We start from the raw sequence: 22,890 nt of genomic DNA on the forward strand, positions 1-22,890 counted from the left end.
CATAAAAATTTTAAAACAAAATTTTATTCAAGGTAGTAGGTAAATCATATTCAAAACACGGAAATAATCAGACTATAGCAATGCTGCATAGATAGTGGTATATAAATTCCCTGACACTAAGTCACTTCTTTCTAACTGAAACTTTAGTTTTTAAACTGTCAGGTAGAAAGTGGTAGAGGCATTATTTCCTCCTGCCGAGGCTGGATAAATGGCTTCAATGGTAGGAAGTCACACCATTTAAACAATGAAGATCAGAATATTCCCCAATTTAATTCTATTTTCCTCTTGCTATTTCTCAGAAATGAAAACCGAGAATTGGAGAGGTGTGTAGACGGTAAATTACCTTTTGGGAGATACCCTAAATCCCCACTTTAATCAAACAAAACACTGAATTAAGGTTAAAAATTAGAACTACACAATTATGCTTAGTTAAAATTGCCTATATGAACACTTCTTTACATAATATATGTTACAAGCAAAAAAATGACCTATCTCCAATTCTTTGAACTGTAGTAGAAAAAAAACCTATTAATGGGGAATTAAAAAATAATTTCTGTGGTAGAGCATTCATCTACAAAGATCAAAATCATATCTGGATGCAGAAGTCTTATAAATCTGTGAAAAACTGCTTTTTGTAAGGTAACATTTGAAAGGGAAGACAATTTATTGGAAGAAATTTGTTGGTGAAATATTGTTCATTATGAAAATACTGTTACCCTGAGAAAGAGTCTTAAAATTGACAGTGCTTTTAGAAGCTTCCAATAATACATAAGAAGCATTTCATGGGCTCCTGCCTTTACAAGTTAACTACATGAAGAATGTTTTGATCCGAAGAGTGATTTGGGTTTCTCTGCTAAATTGGTAATACTGTGCAACCAGACTTCTCAATGTACATAAGCAAATTTTGCTTCTACATCATGCAGACGTTCATTTTCTAAGAAAGCATCTATAATTCTTCAAACCACCTTGAACTCAAACCTACTGTTGATAGAAAAATGATCTCTAAGCAAATTGGTAGAATTCTTACCAGTAGTAAAAAAACTGTCTGGCCTACATTCTCATGCCTAGAAAATAAGGCATTAGTAATTCTTTGCAGGCCACTGCAGTGCAGACATGTGTTTTCTTTCCAATCAGGCATATATAAAACATTCCTCAAAGTGCATTGTTATTTTTAACATGTTACGCATTTACAGTCAGTATTTATGACTCCCCACTTCTTGTATAAAACGTTTCTTCCCAACAGCTTACATACACCATAATTATTTGAAAGACACTGAAAGTCGCCACAGAAGTAGCAAGGTAATTTCCACACAACCCCTCCCCCCCCAAAAAAAATACAATATACAAAAAATGGCAAGTTAGTCATAACTGATGGTATCAATTCTCAATAATACTCTACTTTGGATTTCACATCAAGATTTGACAAGTTTGAAGCCCTGTCCTGTGTCCAGCACCGTAGGAAGAAACCAACTCATTTTTAACCTTTTCAAGCACCTAAAACAAGTTTTGCAGATCCAAAACAGGTTCAGACCGCACAGCCAATTTGCGAGATGTACTACGGGGTACGTAATACGAGGAAAGTGTAACATCCAGTGCTTGGCCACGTCACTTCCGGTTGGCAGATGCAGAGTGTAGTCACTCCACCTCTTTGACACACCATACACCGCTTTCACTGTGCGCCCCTTCTCAGTCCAACAGATGTTATTGCTGGAGTTGCAGTTATACTCCACCCAGTCTTTCGTAAAGTCTCCCAGCTGTGGTGGGTCCGCTTCTTCAATATCAACTGTCTTTGTCATCTCTGCTCCTTGCACGGCAACATACTGGTCATTGACTTTTCTCACTTCTTTCACCCATGGGGTCGAATTCTCACCATCTAATACAATGATAAGTCGGGAACAGAAGGAACCATTCTTTTCTCTCCACCATTCTAAAAGTGTGTCAAGGCGTAGTACGTCTCCACCTGGCATCAAAAAGAATTTCAACAGAATATGACTTCCTGAAGTTTCTCATTAGAAATACACTTTTAAATGTACTTTCAATTCCTAGAATTCAGGCCAGTGAGAGAGTATAGGAGGTAAGAAACTTGCTGTGTATGTGTTAGCGATGGCCACACAAGCCTGGTTCAAATTCTCACTACCAGGGATACTCCTGAGCACTGCCAGGTAGGTGAAAAAATTCTCTGTGTGTGTGTGTGTGTATATGTGTAATGGTGATGACTGGATGTTTTAGATATGTTTACTGTTTGATTTTTTTTGACCACATACCCCAGCACTCAGGGGCTGTTTTTGACAGTTAGAGGTCACTCCTGGCTAATCTTGGTAGCTTGCCGGGCTCTGAGAGGGGTGGAAGAATCAAACCCTGGTCGGCCAAGTGCAAGGCAAATGCCCTACCCGCAGTGCTATTGCTCCAGCCCTTGTCTCAAACAAGTCATGTAGTTTTATTTTTAAGTTAATATTTTGTTTCTGGGTCATACCTGGCAGTGCTCAGGGAACATATGGATGCTGGTGATCAAACCCGGGGGAGGTCTGTGAAAAGTAAGTACCTTACCACTGTCCTATCTCTGTGGCCCAGCTGCCTAGCCTCACTCCAGCCCCAAGCTTATGACGATTTAGAGTTGACTACATTTAACAAATTTTTTTTTCAAATGAGTGAAGATCTCAAAAAATACCTACTTAACCAGAACATGCCATTTCTCTCACCATTGGTAGCAACATGGTGCAGTGAGAGGAATTAAGTAGATTTGGCTTGAACCATGTTTTCATAACTTACCAATAATTATAACCAAATACAGGCTTGATTTTCAAGCCTGGGTTCTACCTTGAGCGTATGTCTTGCTTGCTTGTCTCTATGTCTCTTTGTTTGCTTATTTCCACTCTGGAGAAGCCTGTGTTCTCTCTCGAGCATGTCCTTCTCCCTCTCTCCTCTCATTTTTCTACATAAGTTTCAATAAAAACCGTCTGGCTTCATTAAAAAATATATATATATATATATACATACATACATACATATACATGTATATATACAGTCATCTTCTGGAAAATGAAGAAGGTAGAGGTGATTTTACATGTGTGTGTGTGTGTTATAATGATTTTAAGTGATAATTAAATTTATATTAAGTACTACAGTAGCTGAGTTTCAAATGTGCCTAACAAATGTGTTTGTTCCTTCTTTATTCCGTCTAGATGCACACTGTTTAGTTTTTAAAAACAAGAAATCAAAATACTTTTCTTCAGAATAAAAACTGGTTGTAAATGAGACATGAAATTAGAAAAAAAATATTATGGCTTAAAATCTTCTATACTTTGAGTTTGTTTCATTTTTCCTTTTTGTTTTTAAAATTTGGGGGCCCCACCTGACGATGTTCAGGGGTTACTCCTGGCTCTGTGCTCAGGAATTCTCCTGGCGGTGCTTAGGGAACCATATGGGATACTGGGCAGTAACCCAGGTTGGCCACATGCAAGGCAAGTACCCTTCTCACTGTACTGTCTCTCTGTCCCAATCTTTCAGAATTTTTGGATTAGCATCTCACCTCTTTAACTTCCACTAAAAATTAACTTCCACTAAAAATTAACTTCCACTAATATTTTTCTTTGATCTCAAAATCCATTTCTATTTATATTTTATGACTAAGTCACTTTAAATTCTTGGAATAAAATACCCAAAATATTTTATGGAAAAAATCAGGGTCTAATTAAACCTAGAAGAACTATTTCTAGTCTAAAATATGAAAATTTTCATGATTTACCTATCAATTATCTAAGCACTGTTCTATGTACTTATACTAGGTACAAAGCTCTTTTATAGGTGTCAAACAAATAATAATTCATAAAGCCCATTACTTATGGGTCTCTCTCTAGTCTAGTTTGGAATAGTAACAAATTTGTGTAAATTTAGAAATGTCACATCTCCCTGGCATTAACAAAAATGAAAGCATTTTCTTGGCTACAGTAAACAAAGTTTTTAAATGCCTAAAAGCATCCAAAATATAGAGAATTTAATGCCTTAGAATAAAGTTCAATGAAAGTCACTGATCGTTTAATATCACCCTTTTGTTTCACAGACAAAAGAACTGAAGCTGAGAGATAGTAGGTTATCTACCTAAAATTACTGTGGCAAACAGGATTAGAACCAAAGTTTCCTGACCAATGTACTACCCCTATCACATAGATTTGCCCGCTGTTTAAAATTTTGGTGAGTTTTCCAACATAAACAAAATCGCACATGTGAATGATTACTAAAATTACTATTTATTACCTTTAAAGGCTTAATCAACTTCTGAAAATATGCTAAAGGGAAACTGAGCATAAGTTTCAGATCAAGACCCATATTTTTCCTAATCTAAAAATGTAAATCTCGAAACCTCTAGCTATCACAAAAACTATGCTAAACAGGTATGCCAAAGAATAGAAAGAACAATCATATGTACACTGACTGGGGAAATGGCGAAATGGAAAATGGAGAATCCTGGAAATTTAGAGTTTCCAATGTAAAGGAGAAATTGTTTGCACAATAGTGTGAATTTACCTGCAAGAGCCCATTCGCCTGTACCATGGGTGTGCCCACTGTAATATAAAATGTAGGTATCGTGTCTAGGTCCGTCCACAGTTCGAAGTTCAAGGAAAGATTTCAATTTTGAATGTAGAGTATCAAAAGACAGTCCACTTGTGGAATAATCACATCCGTAAGTCTCAATCATGTGAAAAGCAAAAAATCTTTGGATAGCGTTAAGCATGCCAGTAGACCTCAAATTTAACTCTTGTACATGCTCTGGTGGAAGAAGTGTTGGCTGGCCATCAGGACTAAAAGAGAAACAAAAAGGCAGTTAAGAAGTATTAACTGTTACATTCTCATCCTTTATTTATAATCCTCTAGCAATAAAAACAGTTGCTCTGCACTAATAGCGCACTAAAATTTAAAAAAAAATTACATTCTTATCCTTTATTTATAATCATCTAGCAATCAAAATAGTTGCTCTGTACTAACAGCACACTAAAATTTTTTAAAAAATCAGCTTTCCTAAAATTCCTAAAATGTTAAGAGTTAACTTTCAGATAGCAAAGTCTTCTTCTGTAATTAAAAAGACAGCCTTTGTACAGTTGTGTTACAATTGTATTAGCTTAAATAATTTCTTGTATCACTTATGTCTTATTTAAAATATGGCTACTCTAATAAAGATGATAAACCAAGACATAAATTAGCAGCTTCAAAATACTACCAATATAGCTGGGGGAAAATCATTCTTAGAAAAAAGCTTATTAGAAATTTTGAAAGTTTTTGTTTCATTATAATAGTGAGATTTTAGCTTCCATTGACGGATTAATACGAATGACATATTCATTTAATGATCATAAAAAGTAAAAGAAAGCGGGACACAAGCGGCAGCAGAGCGGGCAGGTGTTTGCCTTACATGCGGGAAACTCCCTGCACTCCACGCAGTGCCCCAAGTCCTGAGCACAGACCAGAAGCAAGCCTTGAGTACCACCAGGTATGGCCCCCAAACCAAAAAAATAAATAATTAATGTCCCAAAACTTCTGACAAAAAAAATTTAACTGCAAATTACTTATTTCTACATTAATTTTTCTACAAAGCTGTTCTATTTTTATGGGACCCTTTTAATTTTAGGAGAAAAAAACTTTGCCACAAATAGTCTATGTTGTATTTCTATATCAAATATTTGAAATAAGAATTTGTGTTTTTGTTTTTTTTGGGTCACACCTGGTGATGCACAGGGGTTACTCCTGGATCATGCACTCAGGAATTACTCCTGGTGGTGCTTGAGGGACCATATGGGATGCTGGGAATTGAACCCAGATCGGCAGCGTGCAAGGCAAAAACGTCCTACCCACTGTGCTATTGCTCCAGCCCCCTGAAATAAGAACTTTTTAATTTCGACTCTTTCCATACCTACTGAGGCACATATCATCAAATTTGGTCATCAGAATTCGTTAATGGCAAATAAATTATTTTTATTTTTTCTATTTTTTAAAATTTATTTATTTATTTTTTAATTAGTGAGTCACTGTGAGGGTACAGTTACAAATTTACCCATTTTCATGCTTGTGTTTCCCTCATACAATGTTTGAGAACCCATCCCTCCACCAGTGTCCATTCTCCACCACCAATGAACCCAGTGTCCCTTTCATTCTCCAATCCCATCCCCCACACCCCACCCTACCCTGCCTCTGCGGCAGGGTATTCCATTTTGTTCTCTCTCTCCTTTTGGGTGTTGTGGTTTGCGATAGGGGTATTGAGTGGCCATCGTGTTCAGTCTCTAGTCTATTTTTCAGCACACATCTCCCTTCCCGAGCAGAATTTCCATCCACATTTTACTTGGTGTTCCCTTCTCTATCCGGGCTGGCAAATAAATTATTTTTAAATAAATGCAGTCAATCACTGATTAAAACTTCATTGCCAATCTTAGACCCCTGGTATTTGTATGGCATTTGTAAATCATGGAAATGCTAGTGGTCAGTGGTCTTAGATTTATAGTCTCATTGGCTCTTTGTAACTACTCTTCTGAAAGAGGCCAAACCTATTATTTGCATTTCAGAGAAGGACCCTGTGGTTCAGAAAAGTTATGATTTACCGAAGGTAACAACTAGAATTTAGGGTTCTCAGATTCAGTGTATATTCAATCATAATTTACACATTATGCCAAAGAAAAGACAATAATACCTTTCTTTAGAAATTCATTCACATTGGGCCGGACAGAAAGCATAGCAGCTAGGGCATTTGCCTTGCACAAGGAAGACCCAGGTTTGATCCCAGGCATCCCATATGGTCCCCTGAACACTGCCAGGAGCAGAGCCGGGTGTGGCCCAAAAACAAAACAAACACCAAACAAACAAAAAGAGAAAATTCATCCACATGAATTTGTATGATCACACTTATCAAGAAAATTTAAAATGAGCTAACATAAAGGTATTAGAAATAAGATGTTTACCAAGATGTTTAAAGTGAAGGTTTTAAAACTTCTTGTGCAAATAAACAATGCAAGGGTATTACAGCTTTGAAAAAAATAAGCAATTACATTTTATGTTCATATTCATAAAATACTAGGAGAATGTTAAATAGTTTTTACTGATTGTACTAGAATTACTATACCTGCAAAAGTTAGTGGGAATCACAATAGCATATCCAACAGATGTTCCTCCTAAACAGTTACCCAATTCACGAAAGAGGCCATGAGCCATGGATTCCAATGGCAAAACAATCAGAAACATACTTAAGAATATTCCGTTTGTTGGCTGAAAGAAATTAAAACAACACGTTTATATGGTGTGTGCAATTATACTTATCCCAAGTCAAAAACAAAAACAATCAATCCAAAAGTTTTAACTGACTCATGCCCAATTCAATCAGCTTAATCAATGGCTGAATAAATAGCAGTGCTCCTACATTATAAAAGAAATAAATTAATTTAAAAAAAAACAAAAGTTTTAACTGACATAACATAACCTCAGACCATCTCCCTGATTCTTTAAAACTGACTTAGTAGAAACAAATATAGATTAAACAAGCCTAGAAATAAATTGACCCAAATATACAACAAAGGGAGCTAAGTTATACACTGAAGGAAAGTCCCTTCAACAAACGATACTGGGAAAACTGAACAACTATAGGTAAACAAATGATGCTATATCATTATCTTACATCCAGTGAACACTATGTATTCTCTAGTGCAAATATTCTCCATATACCAGCCCACATACAGCTATGTTCTTCAATCAGATGACACTAAATTATAAATTAACAGGAAAAAAAGGGGGAAAAAAACCTCAAATTACGGTATCATATGGCAAATTTCTAAATAACCCACAAGCCAAAAAATTTGCAAGTGAAATGATAACATATCTTGTGAGACAGTACAGTATTGGCATAAGAATTAACATCGATTAATATAACAACAACAACAACCTCAAGAGGGCTGGAGAAATAATACAATAAGTAGGGCACTTGCCTTGTATGCAGCAAACCCTGATTCAATCCCTGGCACCGTATATGACTGCCAGAGCCCCACCAGGAGCAATCCCTGATGTAAGCCCTAAGCACAGAAGATAGAGCTCAAAAAACAAAACCAAATCAAACAAAAAATAACAACAAACCCTCAGAAATAAAAGTCATATTTACATTCAATTTAATTCTGGAAATTCAGGGGGGAAAAGGATAATGTTTTCAATAAATGGTGCTGGAACAATTGCAAAGCCCTATTTAAACAAAAAGATCCTTCCACCTCACACAACAAACAAAAATTAACCAGCTGGGAAGATAGTACAGAAATTAAGTGCTTAGGGACCAGAGTGATAATACAGTAGGTAGGATATTTGCCTTGCACGTGGCCTACTGGGGTTCAATCCCCAGCATCCCAGAAAGTCCCCCAAGCACGGCCAAGAGTAATTCCTGAGTGCAGAGCCAGGAGTAACCTCTGAGCATCGTCAGGTGTGACACACACACACAAAAAAAAGAAATTAAGTACTTGGGCTGCACAACCCCAGTTCAATCTCTGACTTTGTACAGAGTCCCTCAAGAACTGCAAGGAGTATTCCCTAAGCAGATAGCCAAGAGTTAAGAAATGAGCATCAGGGGCTGGAGCAATAGCACAGCGGGTAGGGCGTTTGCCTTGCATGCGGCCGACCCGGGTTTGATTCCCAGCATCCCATATGGTCCCCTGAGCACCGCCAGGAGTAATTCCTGAGTGCAGAGCCAGTAGTAACCCATGTGCATCGCCGGGTGTAACCCAAAAAGCAAAAAAAAAAATAAAAAGACATGAGCATCACTAGGCATGACCCTGAACCCCTCACTCAAATTAATTTAAATGGATCATAGAACCTAAAAGCAAAAATAATTATTAGAATAAGACAGATAAATCTTTTTAATATATGGCTGAGTAAAAAAAATCTCTTAGAAATACTAAAAACACAGTTTATAACAAAACTGAAACTGGATCACATAATCTATATTCTTCAAAAGATATCACTAAGGACCAGCTAACATTAAGATATCAAAAGAAAACTAAGGGGCTGTGTTATCTGTACTGTGAATACTTGCCTTGCATATGGCCAACCAGGGTTCATTCCCCGGCACCATATAATCCTGAAGCACCACCTGGAGTGATCCCTGAACAGAGCCAGGAGTAAGCTCTAACCCACAGTGGGTTGTGGAACAAAAAAATAAATAATAACATGAGATAAAGGGTAAAAGTAAAGAGTTAAGAAAAAAAGTCATAGATTAAAAAAAAAAAAACCTCCAAATTTTACTTATAATAAAGGCTCCTATCTAGAACATAAAAACTCTTAAGAGTCAATTACAGGAACTGGGACAATAACTCAAAGGGCTGAAGTGTCTGCTTGGCATGTGGAAGCCTGAGTTCAACCTGCCAGGAGCAATCCTCAAGTACCACCAGGTGCAGTGCACAAAAATTAAAAAAAAAAAAAAAATCAATCATATGAAGACTACTATACTCTAATAACAGACAATTTGAATACTTCAACAACAAACAGAAATGAATGACTAAAATATACATCAAAAGTGCTCTTCAGTTTTTCATTATTTGGGAGGCTGGCGAGGCAGGACTTGGGTCATCCTGTACTTAGAAACTACTCAGCAGTGCTGGTGGGGGGTTTTGGGGGGGTGGGGGGGACATGAGGTGCAGAGAGAATCAAACCCAGGCCTCTAGCATGCAAAACACACCAGCAAGCTCTCTGGCCCAGTTTAGTCAAGACATGCATTACGAGATGCTGCTTCACTTCTTCACACCTCAATTGAGAGGCATTTTCAAGAAGCTCAACTTTGTGAAAGAGTAGACTGGAATGTGAGAATCTGGAAACTGATTCTCTTTATTTTTTTTAAATTTTGCTTTTTAAAAAAATTAAATTCCATTTATTAAGTCACCATGAGATACATCATTAAAAAGCTGTTCATGACTGGGTTTTAGTCATGCAATGTAACTGATTCTCTTTAAATTATCTTTGATGACATACTGCTGGAAAGCACTTTTTATACCTCAGTAGTAAATATACCATATCTGAACACTAGAAAATGAAAAAAAAAAAATTGGTGATAGAAGAAAGAACAAGGTAAGGAAGGGGATGGAAAACTCTTGTTCAGACTTTTCAACATCTTCGCCACTCGGACAGTCCCTAATGCTGACAGTAAAGTGAGGAAGTCGGCCTCAGGCACACCGAAGACGTGGGGTTGTCTTTGTCTTTTGGCCGCACATGACTGTGCTCAGAGTCTGGCTGGCTTGGCACTGAGGGGTCACCCTTGATGGGGCTGGAGGACCATCTGGGGTTCTGGGGATCGACCCAGCGTGGGCCTGGTGCGAGGCAAGTACATTTACCCTCTGTACTGTCTCTCCTGCACCACATTTTATCATTCGGTTGACTCCTGCACAAGCTCCTGGCGAGAACCCACACTGACTAGAAAACACCATGTTCTGGGAAGTCTCCTCATGCTCCTTCTCATGACGGATGCTGAGCAGAGAACTGCACCAAGCAGCGCTGACCCTCCTTTATGCTCTACATCCCAGCTGAGGATGCAAATTATACCATGTGCCACACTATAATAGTTGGCTGCTTGCATGTCTATCTTCTCCTCCTTCCATTAAAGAGACATTTGTTACTCATCTGCGGTACCACCAGTGACCATTTCTCCTCTTTCCTTAAGACAGACTATCTATAATTAAGAACCTAATATGCTTTAATATATCCATACATATTATTAATATAGGTATTAAAAAAAAACCAACAGTGTGACAGTAAGGAGATCCACATAACTTGGTTCTGACTGTAATGCTGGATATGCTTTTTTTGGACTTTCCAGTTTCCTTATGTGTAAAAAGGAAAAAATAACAATATTATTCTCTAAGCATCCTATAAATGATAAAACCTGAGAGTCTTTATCTATGAGTACTTTGTTAATAATTCAAAGATAAGAGGTATACCACAAGTGGGACTTTACAATTTAAAAAAATTCACATCATGAAGCAACAATTATGTAACAACAACAACAAAAAAATCATAAGCTTACCTGCCAAGAAACTGCTCCCAAAATTGCTGTTGCAATAAGACTGAAAAAAACTAACTGCTCTGAAATTAAGCAAAAATGACGCATCCCTTTAGATGCCATGATTCTATCAAGGCTATTGTTATCTATCCTGTGAATAAAGAATACTTTATGGCAGTCATTTAATTTGGTATGGAATCCCCAAAGAGTTAAAAGAAAGATAATATGGCAAATCATCCAGAAAATCCCAAAAATGGAAAAGCCTGGTATAACAAAATACCAGAGATGAGTGTCTCTAAGTTTAAATGCGGAAAGAATGAAAAATGTAAGTTCAATCATTCCAGTGAAAACAACTGAAAGTCTTCTGCAAATTCTTCCACGGTACAAGAAGGGTTTCCACCGTTCAGTTACTGACAATCCACTGAAATATATGTCAAGGAATGGATCAGTTATCAGGTAAATAAAAAAACATGCAAAAGCAATGGGATTCTGGGGGGTATCTAAGGAGGAGAAAAACAATAAGACTGCAAAAACAACTAAGTTTGGGATTGCTAGGAAAGATTTCATTCTCAGGTCAACAAGCAGCATGGCCAAAGCTACAACAAGTAAAATGATACTCAAAGATTTCTCCACTAACATAGTTGTGCTGGCAATGGCGAATCCAACAAGTTCCAGAAATTCAACTGTGGTGATTAAAGTGGGTTTGTGACGAACATAACCAGAAATTCTCTCCACCAAAGCGCATAATATCCTTAGTACTATGGAAGTCAGAAGCAAATATTTGGTTGATTCTTCTTTCACATCATTTTTAAAGGACGAATTATCAAGAAAACACAGAAGGCCAAGTAGGAATCCAAACCAAAGATTGGATAGACTTAAACTTGCTGCTTCCATTGAAAAATAATAATAAAGTATGCTGGCAATTCCAAGAACAAAAAGGCCAAGAATAAAAATCACCAAAATTAAGGAGTTTGCTGTTTTTTCCCATCTTACATAGAGGCCTAAGCATATGGCAACTAGTAAATTGATCCTGGCTAAATAGCCAAGATATCGCACTGAAGAATGCATGTTCACTTCCCGGTTTACTTCTTCCAGTCTTGTCATTGCTAAATAGAGACAATGACTAAAGCAATAGCGCAGTGATCTACACATGTATCTGACAACGGGGGCTTTCCAAAATGTAACTCCTTGTATTTCATCCAGCAAACAAAACGTATTCGTAGCTTCTATTTCAACATTTTCACAGGCAGAATTTTTGTTTATAGTGATCTAAAAAAAGGAAAAAAAAGTGAATGTTAATTTATACAATTACCTTTCATATACAAATATTCTTTATACAAAATTAATAAGTAACAGTTTCTTTTGAACCCCAGTTTAAAACTTGATTTGCATGTTTTTCTGAATTAAAAACTCAACAGTGTGGGCAGTCCCAACCGGGGCCGGGTGCCCGTGCCTCTGCACAGCCAGTGGATGTGGAACGAGCGGGAACCAGAGACAGCTTTAGGATTTGGGGTTCCAGCAAGTGCTTGCACCCATGTATGGAGACTGTGAACTAAGCTTTTGCCCCACGCCGGCTAACGAGGAAATATCCTTCCTTCTTGGTCTCTCTCCTCTCCTGGAGAAGGCGTGGTGTCCGACATTTTGTGGGTCCTTTGAGAAGGCATGAACTTTTGGCGCGGAAAAAAAAAAATGTGTGTTTTGAACTTGAAACAGCTGCGGGATACCGGGGCAGTCCCAACCGTGGCCGGTGCTCGGCTCCGGCCGGGTTTCGGCCCGGGTGCCCGTGCCTCTGCACAGCCGGTGGATGTGGAACGAGAGGGAACCAGAGACAGCTTTAGGATTTGGGGTTCCAGCAAGTGCTTGCACCCATGTATGGAGACTGTGAACTAACTTTGGCTACATGCTGTTCCAGGAAGGGAAATGATTCATTTTCCAACTTAAATCTTCGCGGACTTAATTACTATAATACAGAAATTGTAAACCGCGCGGGCGCTACTGCAGCCACGCGACATTTTATCACTTCATTCTCATCAGTGGAAAACTTATCAAATATTTCCTTGTTAATAGAGCTGTATTCTTGGGGGATAAATTCCAACAAAAATAGTGAGTCTGTTTTGAAACTCTAACAACAATAGTGAGTTGTGTGTTGAAATCTGGAATGTAATCAAGGTAAAGAGAAAAGGAAGTGAAATTATCACTCACGCACGGGGGGGGGGCGTTGGGGGTGAGGGGTGGGATGTATACTGGTTTTTTTTGTTTGTTTTTGCTTTTGTTTCTGTTTTGTTTTTGTTTTTATTGGTGGTGGAATAGGGGCACTGGTGAAGGGATGGGTGTTTGATCATTGTGTAACTGAGATATAAGCCTGAGAACTTTGTAACTTTCCACTTGGTGATTCAATAAAATAAATTTTAAAAAAAATTTAAAAAAAAACTCCTTTTAAAATAAAACAACACTAAAAGCTAAAAAAAAAACAACTCGTTAAATCTGTATAATGCTTTGGGGAGTATTGCCATTTTGACAATGTTTATTCTCCCTATCCATGAGCAGGGGATATTTTTCCATTTCCTCATGTCCTCTTTTATTTCATGAAGTAGCGTTTTATAGTTTTCTTTGTAGAGGTCCTTTACTTCTTTAGTTAAGCTGATTCCAAGGTATTTGATTTTCTCGGGCACAATTGTGAACGGGGTTGCTTTTTTCATGTCCCTTTCCTCTGTCTCATTGTTTACATATAGGAAGGCCATAGCCAGAATCTGGAAAAAACCCGAGTGCCCTAGAACAGATGACTGGTTGAAGAAACTCTGGTACATCTATACAATGGAATACTATGCAGCTGTTAGAAAGAATGAGGTCATGACGTTTGCATATAAGTGGATCAGCATGGAAAGTATTATGCTAAGTGAAATGAGTCAGAAAGAGAGAGACAGACATAGGAAGATTGCACTCATCTGTGGACTATAGAATAACAGACTATAAGACTAACACCCAAGAATAGTATAAATAAGTACCAGGAGGTTGTCTCCATGGTTTGGAGGCTGGTCTCTCATTCTGGGCAACTCAGAGAAGGGAACACCAAGTAAAATGTGATTGGAGGTCATGTGGGGGAAAGATGATGCGGGCCCAATATAGACTAGAGACTGAACACAATGGCCACTCAACACCTTTATTGCAAACCACAACACCTAATCAGAAAGAGAGAACAAAAGGGAATACCCTGCCATAGTGGCAGTGTGGGGTGGGGGGAGACAGGATTGGGGAGTGGGGGGAGGGATGTTGGGTTTACTTTTGGTAGAGAATGGGCACTGGTGAAGGGATGGGTTATCAAACTTTGTAAGGGAGAAACATGAGCACAAAAATGTATGAATCTGTAACTGTACCCTCACGTTGACTCACTAATTAAAAATAAACTATTAAATTAAAAAAAAAACAACTCAACAGTGTATTGAAACAAAAATTTCAGTGCATTTTTACTCACCATATACTAGGATTGCATGATGAATCACCAAAAAAAAAAAAAAAATCAATGGAATTTATTTTTCCAGAGATGGTGAAAAATTCACAAAACCTATTCTTATCTTGACATCTCATTTTTTTTCAGTAATAGGCAAATGTAAGATATTCAATTTAATTTAGATTACAACAGATAAGCTAAGCACAATGGAAAGGCAAACTAAACTATTATACAGAATAAAGTATTTATCACTGGCAATTTTAAAAGTACCAGCATGTAGTAATACTAACCATTACTTCCAGCCTGAAACACATTATACATGTTCTATCTTCTGATCACAGTTCTAAAGACAGTTCTAAAATGCTATAAAATCTTAGTTTTCACTGCTTAACTAATAAACTTTCTAAAAACAAAGTTTAACAGTATTAAAGTTACTAAACCACAAAAGTTTCATAATTCTTCTATGCTTTTCACCCTTACTGAATGTTTACTACTAAGCTGCCTTCCAAATAAAAATATTTCTCCACCTTCTAGCTAAAACTGAGATGAGTGAACACTGACCAACAGTTATCGTACAGTAAGGTTAATCTTACAACTCTAGTTTTTGGGGGAGTATCCTCAAGTGGGGAGGCTTGGGGGTTGGTGTGGGGTGGGGAGTCAAACAGTATGGATATGAGGGCCCCAGGACATAGTGGCGCTCTAGCCTGTGGCGCCAAGAACCACAGGGATCTTCATGCTTGGGGGCCACCAGGCCACACCTGGCGATGCTCGGGATCCTGTGGTGCTGAGGACAGAAACGGGGTTAGGAGCATGTAACCCCTGCACTCTCTCTCCAGTTCCCCAACCAAGTTCAAATTTTAAAAAGCTATCCTACTGATGAATAGACAACCGAGATGATTCTATATTAGGCTTAAGTGCCCTGACAGTTTGAAATAAAAACATGACACAGACCATTATTTAACACCATATACAGAAATAAACAACATGGGCTCAATATATATACATTTTAAACCCCGAACTATAAAATACATTTTTTAAAAAAGCACCCGTGGTACACTCCAGGAGAGCTCTGGGCGGGCTGGAGCCTACACAGTACATGCCAGAGGCCCAGCTTCAACCCGGGCACCACACACTTCCCCGCTAGGTGTGGCCAAACCTCCCCCAACCCCAAGAATCAGAAATTAGTAAAATCTAGAGTATACAAATTTTTTTTTTGGGGGGGGGCTTTGGGGTCACATCCAACAGTGCTCAAGGCTCACTACTGGCTCAAGGATTACTCTTGGAGGAGCTCAGAGACGGTTCCAGGGATTGAATCCAGGTCGGCCACACGCAAGGGCACGTAAATGTTCTATCTGCTGCAGCACTGATCTGGGCCCATAGAATGCACTGAATTTCATTTCTATAGCTTATCCAAATCATTCAAAAATTCATGTTGGAATACATAACCTCAAGGGTCGATGGTACAGTCTGGGCCCAGAATGCAGAAGGGAAAAAAAAAAAAACACCCCCAAAACACAGCACTCTGGGTAAAACAGTTGTCACTCTACATTCACAAGATTTCCTTCTTTTTCCCTGGTGAGCACTCTCTCCCATTCTCCATAACTATGCAACATGTTTGGCCTTTCTCAGACCTCTGATACCACTTGCTACTGCATTTTCTCACAAGATGACTCTGCTCCAAGAGCCATCAGAAGGGAAATAACTTGAGGTTCTGCCGCAACCCACTACTAACCACCACCAACCCAACTCTTACCACATTTCCTGACCAACGAGGGAATAGCCTCTCTTCTCTAGCTAGCTAAGGCTGAATCTTTGAGTCATTCTGCGCATCAGCGCAGCCTGTAACCTGTGTGGACTTCGTGTGGTAGCTGGAACACACATAGCTGTGCTTAGGACTTACTCCTAGCTCTGTATTCTGGGATCAGAGTAGTGGGGCTTGGGAGACCATACACAGAGCTGTGGATCAAATCCAGGTGGGCTGCTTGCAAGGCAAGCACCTCACCTACTGTATTCTCTCTGGCCCCCTCCTTCTGCAATTTTTAAGCTTCATGCTTCCGTCTCCCCGACACTCCCCGCCCCTCCTTGTTCTCCCAGACTCTCATTCCTTCTCTTATCTATCTACTTATTTTGTTGATCACTCCTGGTGGGCTCAGGAGCCGTATGGAGTGCTGGGAATTGAACCCAGGTCAGCTGCATGCAAGGCAAATGTCCGACCCACTGTACTATGGCTCCAACACCACTTACCAATCTAAACAGTTGTAAATCTCTTATATAAACTCCCCTTAAAATCCCACAAACAGGAATAACAAATAAAACAAATACAATTCTCAGTTACTTTACCAACTCCAACACCCTATTTACTTGAGAGCTCATATTTAATGACTCCATTTCTCATCCCACGAAATGGTGGTTCCCACCCTGTACCGATAAGCTGCTTCTGATACACTATGAGCTGATCTATAGACTCCTAAACCCAACGGATACTTTTTCTTCAATATCCCACATACCTCCAAACAGCCCTTCCTTCCTTCGCTCCCGAAGGCCAATCTCCTGGTATTCTTCCTAACGAGTGTCCTCTCCCACACGGTCTCCTTACGGGCTCTCCTCAATTCACCCTCCCCGTGTCCAGCGCCAAATCTAAGCTTTTCTCCCTCTACACAGTTTCTAGGATCAATCTCATTCGTTCCGATGTCTTCAACTATTCTCTCCTTCCCTAAATACACATATAGATTAATCTGATGGGGGAGAGGGGGAGTTTTAAACCATCTCCCAGGGTTCTGCCAGGTGGCCCTCCACCCAAAGAGGCCCAGGCTGCACAGCATCATGGGTCTGAGCGGCACAGCAGGGCAAAGAGTCAATGGCCCTTTCCAGGCAGCCACTCCCCTAAGACAAACAAAAGATGGAAATTAGGTGAATGTAAACAGAACAAAGTATGTCATGTGAGCATAGCCGCATCATAAAATGCAAGCAGTCAGTCTTTTAGAGGTTAAAACAACACGGCAGGTTAACGATTTTTATTTGCCTCTTCAAGCTGTTCTCCATTATGTCCTCTTACAAACGGCCTGAATCAGGGAGCCGAGCCACACTGCAAGGGGGTAGGTTGCATTACCCTTGCACCCGGTCAACGCAGGTTCCACGCCCAGCACCCCACACGGTACCCTGAGCCCCGCCAGGATGTGATTCCCTGGGTGCAGAGTCAGGAGTGAGGCCTGGGCACCCAAAGACAAAAAGTTTAAAACCAGCTTGAAAGAGTGTGTGTAACAACAGAGCACAGCCCTTTTCAATGGGCCCGCGGGTCACTAACCCTGGCATTTCACTCGGAAATTCACCAGGACAGGGCTCTGGGTAAAGGAAATGTCGAGGTCTCTGCTGGGCTCTGTTTTATCAAACCTCTTACACAAAGCTAACCTTCCTCTCCTTCCCCACCTGCAGTCAGTCCTCCCCAAATCCCGCCTACCCTTCCTCCCAGACACTTATTCAATGTTTCTTCTTTGTATCAGCAAGGGTTCAAGATGTATCACCAAAGGCTCCCTTCCCACTCTGGCCAAGGGCTGGTGCTGGAACACTCTACCCACGCTTAGAGTTCGTGTGGCTCTGTACCACACTTTCCCTTCATTTAAAGCCATAAAGAGTGAAACTCCTTACAGTCCCTGGTGCAAGAAAGGCCCTACACACAGGTGAAGTGATTTCCCCCTATCTCTCTCCGGGTCATTTCCCCTTTTCTTCTTTTTCTGCAATCCAGACACAGTGCCAGCCACTCCTTAATCATACAGATGCGGTTCCCTCCTTCGGGCCCACTGGGCTTCGGCCACGGGTTTTCTCCTACAGGTCTGGTGTGATCCTTTACAAGGGCTGACCTCCCCGGATCCACGCCGCTGCCCGCACTTCCTCTCCTACAGCAAGACGACTATCCCTCGCTTAAAACCTGCCTGTCTCACTCGAGGCGGTGCTTTGGCAAGGTTGCCCGCCGGACGGTCTACACGCAGCCTGGCACCAAGGAGGTGGTCTGGGACATGCTCTAGAAACGATGCGCGGACCGAGTTAACAGTGAGCTCGCCGCCGGGCACCGGGATGCACCGGGAGAAATGAATCAAGTGTCCGGGAGCCCCCCCCCCCCACCTCCCCGTTCCTTAAGGAACGGAAGGGAGAGTGCACGCAGCTCGGGGTTCGCTTCCCCCTGGCTCCCAAGCCCCCCCGCGTCACAGGATTCACCCCAACTGGGAGAGCTGCGGTCCAAGTCCCATGTCCCGCGGAGCGCTGGGCACTCTGCAAGCGCTGGCACCCTGGCTCCGCTTAGGAGCAAGAGTCAAAAAGCCCCACGGGGCTGGTCTGATAGGGGGAGTGTGTGTGAGTGTGTGTGTGTGTGTGTGTGTGTGTTGTGTGTGTGTGGGGTGTCTCTGAATTCCTGCAGGTCTGGTGTGTGTGTGTGTGTGTGTGTGTATATGTGTTGGGAGGGGATCTCTGAATTCTTGCTGCTCCACATCCGTTCACAAGCTAGCAGGAGGCTGGGCGGGTCTGTGTGTGTGTGTGTGTGTTTTGGGGGGTGTCTCTGTATCCCTGCTGCTCCCCGAGCAGGAGGCTGGGCGACAGGTCTGGATGTGTGGTGTGTGTGTGTGTTGGGGCTGGTCTGGATGTGTGTGTGTGTTGGGGTTGTCTCTGTATCCCTGCTGCTGGTGTGTGTGTGTGTGTTGGAGCTGGTCGCGCGGGGGGGGGGGGTATGTTGGGGCTCTGTGTGTGTGTGTGTTTGTGTGTGTGTGTGTGTGTGTTGGGGCTGGTCTGGATATATGTGTTGGGAGTGTCTCTGTATCCCTGCTGCTGGTGTGTGTATGTGTGTTGGGGCTCTGTGTATGTGTGTTGGGGCTATGTGTGTGTGTGTGTGTGTGTGTGTGTGTGTGTGCTGGGGCTGGTCTGGATGTGTGTGTGTGTGTGTGTGTGTGTGTTGGGGCTGGTCTGGATGTATGTGTGTGGGGAGTGTTTCTGTGACCCTGCTGGTGTGTGTGTGTGTGTGTGTGTGTGTGTCCCCGCTGCTCCCGGGGCAAGGCTTCCTCACACCCCCCTGCACGCACAGGCTGGCAGGAGGCCGGAGGCCGCGCCCGGACCCCTTCCCCCTGCGACACCCCGAGAGCAAGAAGCGGCGCCTGCAAGAGTCGGAAGCGGCGAGGGGCGCGGGGGGCGCGGGGGGCGCGGGGGGCGCGGAGGGCGCGGGGGGCGCGGGGGGCGCGGGGGGCGCGGAGGGCGCGGGGGCGCCCCCACCCCGCGGCCTCCGCCGCTCCCTCTCGCCAACTTCTCCCGGGGAGGCCGCCGGGGCGGGGCGTGTGGCCGGGACCCCGCGGAGCGCGGGGCGGGGTCGGCGGGGTCGCGCCGGGGCCTGCACCCTCCGCCGCCGCCCTGCGTGCCTCCCCCCCCGCGGGGCCGCCCCTACCTGCCGCGGAAACTTGGGTCCCGGGAACGCTGGGGGCTGCGCCGACACGCGGGAGGCGGGAGGCGGCAGGGCGCCGGGGGAGGAGCGGGGCGGGAAGCACCGGAGAGCCGAGGCCGCACACGGTCAGCACAGGCCCGTCTCGTGGCAAACTTTCTCCGTTACCGGCCCGGCCGCGGCCGCCATGTTGCTGCCGCCGACTCCGCGACGGTACGGGTCGGCGCTGGGCTCAAGCCGCGCCGCGCGTTTCCGCCCGCCCCGAGGGCCGGCCTCCGCCGCAGCCCCGGGGGCTCCCCACCCCTCCCCACCCCTCCACACCCCTCCCCACCTCGGGCGCTCGGCCGGCCCCGGGCGTCCCAACGCCTACGGGGCCTGGAGCGAGCCCCGGATCACCGGGAAACCGGAAAGCCCACCGCGGCCGCGTCCTCGGGCTGGGTGGAAACTGGGACAGCGCGGCCCGGGCGGCCCCACGTGCACCGTGAGCTCGGCGGGGGGCGCGGCCGCTCTTGAACCTGCGGGCCGCCAGCGCGAGCCCACGCTCCTGCAAGGCCCTTCTCTCCCCGGCTTTGATCTTTTAAGCTTCTCGTGGAATGCCGGGGCAGGGCTTTTCCGGCCTCCCACCGCACCCCCCAACCCCCCAGGGCCTCAGTGACTGGCTGTTGCAATGCGCGGCTTTTCCTGGTCTTCACGGGTCACTGGTTCTCCAGGGACCCAAGCTGCAGGTCCTCTCCTACCAGGCGGGCCTAAGACTGTGCCCGGGGGCCGTCGGACCTGTGGAATTTCGACCTGTGCGACCCTTGGTTTCCCTTTCTAGAAAATGGTAGAGCAACCGCCCTTTGGCAGAGATGTTGGCAATAGTAAATAAAGCCTCCCTCCGCCACCGCCTCATATTATAGGCTTGGTCTCCGAACTATGGATCCCGCTTTTCTCTCTCGGAAGCTGTTACTCTCCTAACCCTGTCCCCATCACCGTTTTCTAGTGCTGGGAGTTCTTAGGTCAGTGAACCCCTGTGCACATCAGTTTCCTCCTAAGTAATCGAAATGCTGATAGTACCTGCTTTGCAGGGTTCTGCTAGGGATTAAATGAGATTTATGCAAAAACCAAACAAACAAATCCCACAAAACCTTAAAGCCAGTGCTTGGTGTACTCCGCTTAGAATAAAGTTCAGAATCCTTAAACAGCTGCAGATGGTTGTGCAACCTGGGCCCTTGTATTTTTTATCTCCAGCCTGGCTGGCCTCACTCTACCTGCAATGCTGCACCCCACTTGCCTTCATTTTCATAAATGCTGGGCCAAGTTAGGTTTTGCTTACTTTAAACCAGCCTAGCATAGTGCCTGATGGACAACCGACACTGGAATCACTGTTACTGTCACTGTCATCCCGTTGCTCATCAATTTGTTTGAGTGGGCACCAGTAACATCTCTCATTGTGAGACTTATTGTTCCTGTTTTGGCATATTCAGTATGGCACGGGTAGCTTGCCAGGCTCTGCCTTGCGTGTGTGCGATACTCTGGGTAGCTTGCCGGGCCCTCCAAGAGGGGCGGAAGAATTGAACACAGGTCCGCTGGTGAAAGGCGAATGTCCTATCGCTGTGCTATGGCTCCAGCCCGACACTGGAATGGTGGTTAAAATAAACAGTTCAAAATAGATTCTCAGCCATCTAGTTCTCTTTGTATATCTATCTTCTTGTCCCAGCCTCTCTTAACAATATAAATGTCTTCATTTTCATAGATGTTGGAGGGGTTAAGATAAGCATTACATTATAGCGACTCAGGTGTTTATAACAGACTGAAGCACGTGAGTTAGATTCTCTCCACAACTCCTATGTAACTCCGGTTAGTACCCAACTCTCAAACTTCCTGGGAAGCACCCAGTGAAATGATTTAAAATGCTTGCCAGATAATTCTACTTGAATATGTTGTCATTGCTTTCAGCTTGCTTTCAATAAACATGCATTCCTTTACTTTCCCATGCCTAGTCTCTGAAGTTCTTCCATTCTGGGAAGTTTCCTTGTCTAGGGACTGGGTGGGAAATGCCACATACTAGCTCCATCATGGACAGTGCCTGGGGGACAAGCACACGCAGAGGGTATGGGCAGGGAAGCTCAGGGACTAAGTGGTGAATAGGAAGGGTTCTAGAGGTCATTTTAGGTTTCCAGTATTAGCAACTGCCAGTGATTCAAGGAGCCTGAGCTTAGCCGCTGTAACCCCTGAACCAGCTCTCTTCAGCTCTGTGGTCTATTCTTACTGTTTCTCTGCCCACGCAGATCTAAATCTCACTCTAGCAACCTCCCAAGCCACCCAATATCCTTTAACCAATTCCTGCTTAAATCAGCCACTACTGTTTTAAGACCTCTTAGTGAAACAGTGCTTTTTCATCTTCCACACACATGATCTTCCACCTAGTGGCCTTAAAACTATATTTGATGCTTGTTATCTGACAGAATATTTCAGTGAGATGTGTGTTTTATGGTTAACTATAACTTGCATGCCCCAGAATGTTATTTACATTAGAAAGTTTCAGGATTTCTCACCAAGATGTTGAACACACCAGTGCTTCCGATAGAACTAGGTAAATCAGTACTAGAGGTTGGTTACTAATGTAAAGGATAGAAAGAATTTTTGATTGTGGAAGAGATGTTTAATACAATGGTGGACAGAATATGTGCAGGCACTCTTTCTTTGCACAAATGTTTTATAAGAATTTGGGGCCGGAGTGATAGTACAGTGGATAGGGCATTTGCTTTGCACGTGGCTGACCTGGGTTAGATTCCTAATATTCCATATGGTCCCCCAAGCAGTGCCAAAAGTAATTCATGAGTGCAGAACCAGTAGGAACTCCTGAGCATCACTGGGAGTGACCCAAAAAGCAATAAAAAAAATTTATTTTTTTACTGAGGGTTAGAGGATTAGAGACATACAAAATAGGTTGCTTTCTACATTACTGACCCAGGTTCAGTCTGGGCCCACATATGGGTCCATGAGTCCTTCCAGAGTAATCTATGAGCAGAGTCAGGA

At 42.9% G+C, this 22,890-nt stretch overlaps 1 protein-coding gene across 1 annotated transcript; it reads right to left on the reverse strand.

Annotated features, from left to right (window-relative positions):
• Positions 1–4: 4 nt before the first annotated feature.
• Positions 5–20,161, reverse strand: TMEM168 (transmembrane protein 168). Its single transcript, XM_055122942.1, has 5 exons — positions 19,876–20,161; positions 11,030–12,274; positions 7,106–7,248; positions 4,525–4,799; positions 5–1,960 (listed from the first exon to the last, which is right to left on the reverse strand). The coding sequence occupies exons 2-5, from the start codon at positions 12,155–12,157 to the stop codon at positions 1,413–1,415; spliced, it is 2,094 nt and encodes a 697-aa protein (XP_054978917.1). The 5' UTR covers positions 12,158–12,274; positions 19,876–20,161; the 3' UTR covers positions 5–1,412.
• Between the last annotated feature and the right edge of the window lie 2,729 nt (positions 20,162–22,890).

Source organism: Sorex araneus, chromosome 1 (assembly GCF_027595985.1).
Source record: "Sorex araneus isolate mSorAra2 chromosome 1, mSorAra2.pri, whole genome shotgun sequence".
In the NCBI taxonomy this organism is placed as follows: domain Eukaryota; kingdom Metazoa; phylum Chordata; class Mammalia; order Eulipotyphla; family Soricidae; genus Sorex; species Sorex araneus.